Raw genomic sequence first — 12,190 nt, forward strand, 5'->3', positions numbered from 1 at the left:
TATGGGAATTCCACTTTCCAGCACACTGTAAAGTTGCACATAAGCCCAGCTGTATCTATCCCTTTGCATAATTTTCCTCCGTAACTAAGGCCCTTTTCAGCAGTCCAGTCTGGCAACAGTTGCCTCAGAATTTCAAAGCTCTTATCTTTGTATGTTTTAGTGGCAAGAGCAGCATTTTGGCCATTCTTTCCAAAAAAAAAAAAAAGGGAAAAAAAAAAGGAGTGTGGCCTGATGAGCTACTCAAGACAGGAAATCTTTTGGAGTTAAATTAGTTTGTGTTTTGGCACAGCTAAATAGTGACATCACTGGAAGAAAAATAGAAAATTGGGGAGAGAGAGGAAACAGGAAGTAAAGGGGTTGATGACGCATTTCTCATCAGCAGCATCAGGAGAGGGAAAACAGCCACTGAGGTCTTTTGTGTTGCTGTGCCGAAGCATTGTGTTTCCCGGTGGTGCGGGTTTACCCAACACGCTGGATCTCTCCAGGAGCTACCCTTTCTCTCTTGACTTTTATTTCTTGTGTGCCCCTAACAGTATCTGAATTGCTCAGGGGTTTTAGCTCTGTGTGTGGCTCATGGCTTCCATGCTTCCGTGCTCTAATGCGTATGATGCTGTATGTGCCTGGAGAGGATTTAGGATTTCTTCTCCTGGGGGAAGCCCCTCCTGCGAGCTTTGCATGTTGCTGGTCTCTCCCCTCCCTTCACCCTTCCAGGACATATCTGCTTCTCAAGGATCCCAAAACCTTCCACTGTTGCACGGGTTGTGCCAGTCAAGATTTCTGCTGAGCGTGGGGAAAGTGAAGTTTAGCATCTTGTCACAGGAATTGCCTCTGCCGGGTGATAGTGATCCCTAAATGAGAAAAACATTGGTTGCCCAAGGAGCTACCTTTAGTTTACACGTTGACCTGAAGGAGTAATAGCTTAGACTGTTCTCTAGTCAGTTCTCCTAAATGAAGCAGGATGAGGCCCACTCAGGGATTAGATGGGTGATATGTACACTGTGCATATCACACAGTCAATGATGCAGGGACTTAGGGCAAATACCCTACACTAGTCTATCTAACAATATTTCAGGCTCAGAAAAGCTCTTCACAAAAACCACCCACCTCCAGTATGTCGGGAGACTTAAAACATACATTTGAAAAGGCAGCTAATGCCTCTAAGAGGAAAACATGTCTTTACCACTGTTGTTTACAAAAGCCAAGTACGGGAAGGAAGAGTGAAAGACATCCCAACTCTTTTCTGCATAGCCAACAAAAACTGTTCTGAAAGGTAAGTAAATAGGCATTCCCTCACAGCAGAACACAAGATCTTAACTCTGACCCCTAGGCACTCCGAAGAACCTAAGGTACAGTTTTGATTCTCTTGGGAGTTTTGTGTTTCCTCCTAAGGTCTTTGGGTTTTTTAAACCATGAATTGCCAGTAGATACTTTGTTTTCTATTAAGCTGGAGTAGCTTAACAACTACTTGATTATCCACAGGGGATTTAGCACTGTTGTGTATTAACCAGAGTGTGGATACAGACACCAGAGCTGGCTTGGGACCAGCAGGCTTTCTTAGTTCGGATGCGGCACTACAGAAATCCTGCTATATTGCTACTAGAGCTAGTAAAGGGCAACAAGCAGTTTCATTGCTTTCCTGTGGTGCAGAATCTGTTCACAAACCCTATGGATGCCAGTCAGTGCTGTACAGAGCCAGCATTCAGCTGAGAGACTTTGCCTGCTGTTAGCTCTGTCTAGCAGGGTGTTTAGCTCTGGCTTAGCCATGCTGGCTCCAAAGAGAATCGTTGTTGTGTCTCTGCATCATGACTCCCAGAGCCTTAGGATGACCCATTTGTTCCACATGTCACACGTGTGTTCATAGAGAGCTTACAGGGGTCTGGGATTCACCCCAGCTACCAGGGCCTGCAGAGCCTGGAGCGGTGAGGAGGAAAGCGCAGAGACAGAGGCTTTGCCACTGCTTGCCAGGGCCTGGCAGGGCTGGTACTGACTGTGTCTGGAGCAAGCTGCCTCCCTGCATGGGGCTGCTCAGCTGTTGCTACACCCTCTCCAGAGTATCCTGTTGGCAGCATCTCAGTGCCTCACAGTAGTCCAGCCTCCAGAGCCCTAGGCAGACGCATGTACTAATACAACATTGCTCTCAAGAGTCTGAGAAGTTCTGTTGACCTATTGGTTTGGATAGCCACACTGAGCTATGTACCAACATAAAACAAAATGTTTAATTAAACATGCAACTTTGACTTGAGTCAAAGCCCTCATTTCACTGCCAGAGCCAGATCCCCACTTCTTTTAAGATGTTCTTGATTTCTTCCAGCTCAAGTAGTCAGCAGAGAGGGAGCCTGCAGCAGTACAGAGCAAGTTGAGGAGCACTGTACAGATATTGTTGGAGCTGAGAAGATTTCAGATTCATACCCTTAGGATCCCAACAGGTAGCCTGTCCAGTATAAGCAGGGGTTCCAAGGCAGAGCCCTTATACGACTAGAGACTACTTCATGGGGCAAAGTTTTGGTCCTCTCGCTTTTCCCCATGCTGTCCTTTCAGAAAGCATTGCAAGAGGCCCTTTAGCTAGAAGCACAGAACTGACTTTGTAACAGGGGTTCCCAAGCCACCACTTGTTTTGGACAAAGAAATGGGGGCATTAGGTCTATCAGAGAATGCCCTTGCAAATGGATACTCTGAGCTTGAACCTCCGCTTCCTCCTTCTCCTTGTCCTCACTCCCTTTTTTCAAATCTCAGGCAGCTGAAAGACTGAAAGCACAAGCAGTTCCAGGGCAGAAGGAGGTGTGATGCTCTGGGACCCAGCCTGGGTTGTGTTACAAAAGGACAAGAAAGCCTTGAGTGTTAATGATGGAAAACAGAGAAGTACCAATTACTGCTCACGTTCCTCTGCTCGTGGACCTAGCGTGATTCTAGCATGTTTCCTCCCCATCTCTCTCTGGTGAGCTAAAGACTGCTTTAGGATACTGCAGCACTAGCTTAGACACTCTCCAGCAAGCAACTGGCGTTTTTTATTCCCTGCAACGCAGGGGCCATTTACTGGCGTTTTTTATTCCCTGCAACGCAGGGGCCGTTTACAGGAGCTTCTTCTCAGTGAAAGGTGTTCATTCACGCCCCTTCACAGTTATTTCTGCATGCCGTGGGGTGAGTGTTTCTTTTTTTTCCTCTTACATGCAAATGCAAATGTGCACTCCGAGGAGTGGTCATGAGCTGCTAGCTCCTGAGAGTGACATTTGAAATTGGATTTGTCTCACCTGCCATTCAGACACCTACAGCTGTAGTTCATTATCTAGCCTCACTTTATGGTCAGCATTGAGAAACAGGAATTCCTGAGACAAGGTGCACCCGCTCCTCAGTTAAACAAATGCCACAGACTAGATGTCTTCCTCTGGAGGTGTGTTTCCATCCATTGCCTCTAGTAATAGCCTAGATATTAACTTAGAGTCTGAATGTCCAGAGTAGATGAACTGAATCACAGAATCTGTCCTTGCTGTCCATAGAGCCACTACCAGTATGGGAAGTTTGTGTCAGCTCCCTGGCAAGCCTTGCCCTAGACAGGGCTGGGCATTAGAGGGCAGTTCCAAATGGCCACTTAGCTCTTGGCCTCTCTGAGCTCTGTGATGGGAACATCCATGTGCTGCAAGGGCAAATGCATCCCCAATTGGCAGGACTCTCTTCTCCCCTTCCTGCTTCAACACTGGGTCCTATGCTTCCAGGTGGGCACACTCCTTCCTTGCAGGTTAGGGGGCGGCCCAGCAGTGGAGGAAGGCGTGTAACCCAAGACACGCACGCTTTGCACAGACCTGCCGTTTCTCAGCTGCCAGCAAGTGTATGAGTTGCCAGCGCATGAGAGGAGGCAGTGGAGCCTAATGGTAGAAGCAAACACGCTCTGTTATGCCATTATGCGTTTTGGAGATAGACCGGCAGGTAAAGGCTTTGTGCTCTAGCCTTACTGGAATAGACCCCAATCATCATATAAGAAGCTCCATGTCCATCTACCTTTTTCCCCAAACCAGCCATTCCCTCAGGCTCTTCACTCTCTAAATTAAAACAAGGAAGGCACTTCCTAAATCTGACAGGGTTTCTCCCTCTCCCTGGCTGGCGTCCCCCAGGTTACAGGAGGGCTAGAGCTCTTTGAAAAACACAGGTGGGTAGGAGAGGAAAAGTCATTAGTACAGTAAAACCCTGGCAATACAAAAGATCCACTCACTGATCCTTTTGCAAACTGCTGCTCTGGCTTCATTAAAAGCATAGCCCATGGCTGTCACTGGAGTGGGCTGAATTCACTTGGGGTTATCTAAATGAGAATGTTCATTTCTGCAATGGAAAAAAAAAATGAAACCAGTAGGAATTATTCTTTATGAGTTATGTGCTCAGCTTTCAGACCTATTGAGTCAGCAATGAGAGTCGGATTTCCTAGAACAGCCTTTCATGCTGGATTTTGGATATTTTCTTCTTTTTAGCTCAGAAATATTGTTAGAATGGCCTTTCTCACACTAAGTGACACTGTGGACTCCAGCTGCACCGTGGATGCAGAGGAAATAATGGGGTTTAGACACAGTTATCCAAATCGTTCGTCTTTCTGATTCCTGGCAGTCTTATATGGCTCCCTCCCAGTATGGTTTGAGCATGTCAGCATCTCTTAATACATATAACCTCGTGGCATCCTGATTAGGTAGGGAAGTGTTAATATCTGGTGTGGAAACGAGCGTTCAAATTGAACAGCTAGCTCTGGGAACAGAACGGCGAGCCAATTGAGGGAGATAAACTGAGAAAACATAATTCCTTTCCTTTACAAAATTAGTTTTCTGCCTTTTTGGCTGCTTGAACCGACTTACCATGGGGTCACAGGAGGGCTATCACTGATACAGGTAAAGATGGCAGTTACATGGGATATGGCAGGTACATGCCATTGGGAAGGAGCAGGACCACCCCTATCAGGGTAGCAAGCAGTTATATGGACTTAGCCATACAGTCACATAGCACGCCCGTGTCCCTATCACCTGCTTTAGGTACTTAGCTGACAGATGCTCAGCTCCCTTGGTAATTGCATATGATTCTCAGGTGGCTCTCGTTTCAGTGAGGACTGCCTGGTGCCCCACAGGAAAGCTGTGCTTACGAGTTTATTTTACATCTGAAGAACTGAGAGGTAAATCATGCACTTGGACTTTGGGCAGAAAGTGCCACCCTGCAGGGCTGGACAGCAGGGCAGGCCAGAGGTACAAAGCAGAGCTGGGGGGGAGCCTGCAGGGGGGCTAGCAGGAGAGGCTGTGGGCCCAAGTGAAGGAGCTACAGCAGGGCTGTTGGGGCTGAGAGGGCGGGAGGGGCCGTAGGGTGGGATACACAAGCACGGGCAGAGTCTTGGGAAGCTTCAAGCTGGTGCAGCCAGATTAGGACAGAGCTGACTGGAAGAAGCCCTGGAAGGGAGTACTAAAGCCTATAGGTCAGGATGGAAATGCAGGAATAGAGCTGGGACATGCTGCTAGGACATGCAGCCTCATCTCTCCAGAGTAATACTCTTTTCGCTTCACAAGTCCCATCTGTGCTGATTCACAGAAGTCCTATTTGCCCCTCATATTCCTCTGCTTTTCAGTTCCTTCCCTGAAATCCAATGAGGACATTGTGTCAACAGATTGTGGGCTGAGCTGCAAAACAGCCAGGCTGCGTGGACCTTGAAACCATGAGGAGGCCTCCTGACGAGCTGCAGTTGAGGCAGCTGACAGCAGTGAGTCTATCTGCTCCGTTCACACAGCTGTCTAAATATTCCACTCCTCCTCTAGCGGCAACAGCAGCGCCGCATGTCGGGAGCAGTGATTAACATTTCTCCAGGCGAGGCCTTAGGGCAGGACATGTTGGTAGGGTTGGGGCATGGCTGTCAGGCCTCCATCCATCCTGGCTCTGCCACAATTCGCCATGGCAATGCGGCAGCATGTGGGAGAGGATGCCAGATGTGTTGGGGGCTCTGTTTGCAGGGTGATGTTGGAGTGAGAGGAACTTGCTCACGTGGGGAGCACGAGCTGTGTCCCCCCGGCATCCCAGCAGGTGAGTTTCATGAGGGAGGTTGTTCTTACCTGTAGCAGTGTCTATTTACCCATCGGATTCTGCTGTTCGGCAGAGAACCTAATGTATCAAGGGGAGCTGCACTGAGTTCACCACTGTGTTGATCTGAGCACGGCCCAAAAGCATTATCTGCAGAGGTGTGGTTGCAGCTGGATGGAGATGGAGATCTCCAGGTTTCTGCACCTCCTTGCTAAAAGCAAGTATTGTGCCAAGGCAAGACTGTTGCCTAGTTCTGCCATGTTTCCCTTTTCCTTGCCTACCTTAACATAAGACTGGAGGAGATTTAGCAGCTAGTAGAAGAAGCAGTTACATCAAATCCTCCCCTCAAAGTCTCTGCTGAGTTTGAGGTCACGTTTTCCTGCATTTCAGACTTGCAGAGCCTGCACCTGACATCCAGTACAAAGCTAGCTTCTACCATGGGTCAGGGCGTAGCATACACTCAGCGAGAGCAGAAATCAAAGAGGGGCACTGCAGCTAGAATGATGCAATGGTGAAGCTTATTTATGAGGAGGGGCTGCCGTAATCACTTGCAACCAACTTGTTTTGTAAAAGGAGTTATGGAGCTTTAAACGTAAATTAAAATGCAAACTCAAAGGGCAAGAGGGGTGAATGATTGTGATTTTGTATTTTGGTATTTTAATCTGTTTTTTGGCTAGTTCTGCTTGCATGCAGTAACTGACCTGAGCTGAGCTGACTCAGCCTTTCCTGTTACTTTAGCAAGGTTCTTGACCCCGATACTGCATCTAATTATGTTGGGTTGGTTATTTGGGGAGCTGCTGTTTAATCTGCTCTCTATTGGCCCCTGCAGATCTTTCACATGACCTACGATCTGGCCAGCGCAGTGGTGCGGATCGTGAACCTGATTGGGATGATGCTGCTGCTGTGTCACTGGGATGGCTGCCTGCAGTTCCTCGTGCCTATGCTGCAGGACTTCCCCGATGATTGCTGGGTGTCCCTCAACCGCATGGTGGTAAGTGCCTGCCCTGCTCACTCCCTCGCTGCCCTGACCCCAGGCCTCCGTCACAGCATCAACCCTCCTGTCAGCATCAGCCTCCCAGCACCACGAGCGTGGCATTCACTAGCTGCCCAGCTTCCTGTTTCCCCCCTTCCTGCACTATCCAGGAGTCCCTTCGAAGGCCAGGAACGACACTGTGGCCACAAAGGCTCCTTGGGGTCCACCTTTGGACCGAGTCAGACTCGAGGCTGCGGGAAGGCTGGCGAGCCTGCTGCGGGCCGCATGCAGCGGAAGGCAGGAGCCAGGCTCCCCCTCCTGGCACGAGATAGCAAAGAGCAAGGTTTGAAACGGCAGGGAGCTGGGCATAGCGAGGCAGAGGGGGCCCTGGAGCCATAGCTGGGTCTGATCCACAAAATCCTAATTCCTATTACTGCTCCTAAGGAACCTGCTCATCCTCCGCTCCATATCCACTTGAAAGGTGGCTGTGATCACACTGCCCACTTTTCCCTGGGGTGCTGCACAATATCACCTGGAACATTAAAGCAGGCCGAAGCAGACTGCCAGGCCACGTTTCAGGCTCCCGTTGTGGGAACAATAGCCCGGCTTCCCAGTAACATCCCAAGCTGTGCTGCTTACTGCGCTGTTTGCTGTGAGGGAGATTCATACCGTATGGTAAACGCACAGGGAGTTCATGCTACCTTTCAACCATCTCACTGAGAATTCAGGAGCTTTTATTCAAAGGGACAATGTCCAGTTGATTAAGCAGCAAAAACTGACAAACCTTAAAAAATTGCCTCTTTTTGCGGCTCTTAACCTCCAGATTCCCCCAACCAGTTTCTTCTTTTTAAAAAAAAAAAAAAAGTCAGGCAGAACAGAACGAAAGTAAAATTTAAAAAAAGCCTGGCAGCTTCCCATGCCTCCCGCGTGCAGAGCTGTGGGCACATGCTGCCCATGCTTGAGATGAGTGAGCATCCATGAGAAAGTTGTCTGTCTGGGGTTTATTTATTTATTTCTTCCCACTGCAATAATCACTCACTTCCTGCAGTTGAAAGGTGCCAGACTGACAGTTATGGAGACTGGAGCCCTTTGTTTATCTACAGCAGAGGCACAACCCATGCAGCAGCTGCCTAATCTTCACTCATGCTGCCTTTTTATTATTTACAAGGCAGGAACAATGAAAGATCTGGGCCCCATTGTGCTTATGTTATTCAGGTTTGAAAGACCAGACAGCTCCTTGTCCTGGAGAGCTCAGAGGTGTAGCCAGAAATCATCCCCATCAGATGAAGTGACTTGGCCATGATGCTCTTGCGGGACAGTTTCAGAGCTGCACATTTAAGCCGTATTTCCTTATTCCTAACCTCCATTTACTAGATTGTGCCTCCGGCTCTTTCCCACTTCAGTGGTTCAGTCTTCCTGCAGGGGGACTGATCTTTAGTTAAATGGCCATTGAGGATGTGTTTCTTTGCGTTTAAAACTTGGGAGAGAACCCCAGACCAAAGGCCTACCCACCTCATATTCTAATTGCTTAAACTGTAAGCCAGAGCTTCAGCTGTCCCTAGTCAGAGACCCAAAACTGTCCCCTTTGGGACAGCTCAACAAGCTGAGTTAAGTCTCAGGTCTGGGTACACTGTAAATGGGAGGCTGGCTGAATGGGCTGCTGGCAGTTGCCCCTTTTCTCCTTCTGTCCTCATTTCCCCAGAGGAAAGTGGCTCTTCAGTTCAGCTGTCAGTCGCCAAACTCAGCTCTCCTTCTCCCACTCTCTATGAGGCAGCTGCCAGCTCTCAGCCCAGCCAGCTCTCAGCTCCCATTCAGCTGATCCTGGAGCTTGCCTATGCTGCAGGAGGAGATCCAGAGGAGGGGAGAAGACTCTTCAATCTTTTGAGAAGCAGATATTCTTATCTACCTGTGGTCATTAGAGCAGTGGGTCAATGCACTTGCAGGGCCAAAGCTCCGGCTAAATTTAAAATGTAAATGTGGCCTCTGGCTAATTTCCAGGTCAGTGCCAAAGTTGTTGATAATGTTAATCAGTGCCCTGGAAGTTTACCTGCAAGGAATTAGATGGAGGCTGCCATCTGATGGCAACAACTTCCATTTGCTTTTCCCATCCAACCTGGGAGAAGAGGTAAAACCTAGGGTTGCGCTGCTTTAGACTTGGTTGTCAGCGTTACAAGTGGGAGGAGCACACTCTGCTCAGAAGCCGGCAGATGAGAGCTCCGACACAATCTGCAAAGTGACCTGGAGAGTCAAAGCAACCAGATCTGCCAGAAACTGATGCATAGAAAACCTTCATATTACAGAAGGCAATAAATAGCAAAGACAGACACACATGGTGAGAGGAAGAATAATCCAGAGGTTGGAGCACTGACTGAAAACAGGACACCTAGTTTCAATTCCCAGCTCTGTTACAGATGTCCTGTGTGATCCTAGGCAAGTCAGATGGGAGGCTCAGAGAATTGTTCTTCCTCCTTAGGTGCTTCTGAGGATAAGCAAATACTACAGTGATCAGTATCTAAAACAGCATGAATGTGAGAGACCTGGGGTAATACTGGCTAGGTTGCACAAGTGGATGGCACAAGCTAGTGCCAGTTGGCTCTTGGACACTTTACACACAGAGGCTGTAAAGCCAAACAAAACCACTTGCGTGATGCAGTGGAAAGAAGAGCTACAAACATATCAGGACCAGAGCCTGATGATTTATACGGTCTAGAAAATGAGTAAGCTGGGCCATACCATGATCAGAGTGCGTAAATTACCTTCAATGTAACTGTGTAATGAAGGAAAGTGATTAGCTGCAGTCTTGAAAGATGCCAAAAGACAGGACAAAGAAGGGAGAAAAGATTTAGTCTAGACACCTTTCTTAGCAGCAAGAGTGAGGAGAGATGGGGAAAGATGCATCCCAAAGGCTGGAGGACCCTGCAGAATCTCCAAAAGAGGCAAGATAGAAAGTTTCTATCCAGAGCAGAGCTCTGCCAGGCAAGGACTCACACTGCGCTACTTGTCCTCTCAGCCTAGAGAGCCTGTGAAGCTGGGAATTAAACTTTCTATGTGTGATTTTTTTGCTGATTCTCCTCTGCAGCAAAATCACCTTCACTTTTTCCATTTAATAGAAGTGAAAAAAAAATGATGAGCTCAGTGCCTGTCTCGGACACGGAGTCTCAGGAAACTTAGATGAAGAACTGCAGAGATGGTAAAAGCCTCACCTATAGTCTAGGTGGCTTCAGCTCCAGAAGCTTTACAGGAATGCGGCAGCCCCAAAATAGCCTGTATTTAGAGCATTTAACATGAAGTATAATTAATTTTTCCGGAGTAAGATAATTTCTTCTCACAATAAGATTCTATCCTCTGATCTCTTGAGAAGATTTCCAGATGTATCATTTAGAGTCTGTGGACCAGTGAGGAAGGTGAATGGCATGCTTAGTGCAACTATTTACTTATATTCAATAATGAAGTAATAAGAGAGGCCACTGAGTCAGGAAATGACAAAAACCAGTGGCCTGGATTGTTCTCAGACATGGTGCCAAGATCTTGATGGTCATTTCTCTGCTGGGGAGCTGTGATGGACAGGGTTGGGAGGTGAAAGGCCAGGACAGCATCCATCTTTGACAGAGTCCGAAGGCTGGATGTTGGGACATTCTGTACTGACCTCATCACAGATTTGAGGAGATAAATATACTTGGTGCAGAACCATCCCTATTACACACAGGAGCTTAAAAAGCTGGTATGGAACCACTGTGGAAGAAAGAGGAATCTTTTGAAGCAGCTACCTTCAAGAGGAGCTGGAAGGCAGGTGCTGAATGCTTTGGAGGCTTTAGGGAAATTTATGAAATGACTCTCCTTGAGTATACTGCTGCTGCTCTTCCAGAATTTCCCACCTGGAAAGTATAGCAACCTGAAGTGGCTACTTGGCAGTTTCTGCAACCAACTATGCCTCCAACCCCGCAGGGAGAGAAGATTTATCACCTCCTATCGGCTTCTTAAAGCCTTGATCCTCTTCCAAGGTATCTTTGAAGGGTCTGATGTTGCCAAAATCATATCAGGGGCTTGATGAACCCCTGGGTCCAATTCATCTTGGCAGTTTCTCAGTGCTCCATGTTTCATCTTTAGCAATTGTAGAAGGATTGTCTGTAGGACGTCTATTTGAACTGACTCTGAAATGGCAGGGAAGGATGTTTCCAGTATTAATTGCTCAGCCCTAATCTCAGGAGCTTCAGCGTTAGATTCCCCACAGGATGCTTTATTAAAAAGGAAAACGCTAGTGAGACAGCTGCAGAGAAGCCTGTGTGTGGGCAGCAGCACCTCCCCAAGACCCTTGCCTGGCAGCTCCTCATCAGAGAAATCTGAGCTCTGCTGAGACCTGAAAGCTTTTGGAAACACGTGGCTCGCTCCCTTGGGTATTGTGCCGAACTGACAAACCCTGCAGGGAAGGCAAATATCCCCGTGTTAAATGCAGCAACCTTGCATAGGAAATACTAATCATCTTCCCTTCCAGCAAAAGCAGGAGAGTAGCTCCCTCACAGAAAGGAGGAAGAAAAGCTGATGCTGCATGTGTTATGGTGGAAGATAGAGCGATCCTGAACGGATCTTCTGTTTGACCCCTAGCTTCCCCCAAGCCAGCAGATCTCTCATGTTCTCACTCAGGAGGCTTATGAAGCCATGATGTAGGGTATCACGTTTTATTAAATCTGTCACGAAGCAAGAGCAGGGCTGCTCCACGGGGGGGTATGAGCCGGGAGCCAAGGGTGACCCCAGCACAGGCAGTACCCTCACTGAATAGGCCACAGTCCCACAGCATCTGAACAGGTTGAGCACAGCAGGGGTGATAACAGGGTCCGATGACAGTCACAGACAAGGCAAGTTGATTATCATGTCCAGGGTTCATCCAGCGAGTGCAGTCAGGAGCAGCAGGAGATGGGGCCAGAGACAGAACTGGAGAAAAGGCCCAGCTCATAGATAGAGCTGGGCACAGGTACATCTCGGACGTAGCTCAGGCAAGGATGGGGTGTCCAGGCCTGAGCCTAAATGTAGCTCCTGGAGCAATGGGTATGTGGGTGAGGGTCCCACACAAGGCTGGCTGGGGTAATTAAGGCCTACTCAGGTGCACTCAGAGTCTTGAGAAAATCGTCCCTTTTTTGAGGTGAAGGCCAAGCAAAGCTCTCACTGGAAAAAAGCACAGAACAGGCA

General features: G+C 48.3%; 1 protein-coding gene across 1 annotated transcript in view; it reads left to right on the plus strand.

Moving 5' to 3' along the window:
• Window positions 1-12,190, plus strand: part of HCN4 (hyperpolarization activated cyclic nucleotide gated potassium channel 4) — a 116,041-nt gene that overhangs the window by 57,137 nt on the left and 46,714 nt on the right. Inside the window, exon 3 of the mRNA XM_009675720.2 lies at window positions 6,863-7,024. Within this exon, the coding sequence (XP_009674015.2) occupies window positions 6,863-7,024 (162 nt within the window). The remainder of the gene's footprint in view (window positions 1-6,862; window positions 7,025-12,190) is intronic.

This window comes from Struthio camelus, chromosome 12, assembly GCF_040807025.1.
Source record: "Struthio camelus isolate bStrCam1 chromosome 12, bStrCam1.hap1, whole genome shotgun sequence".
Lineage (NCBI taxonomy): Eukaryota > Metazoa > Chordata > Aves > Struthioniformes > Struthionidae > Struthio > Struthio camelus.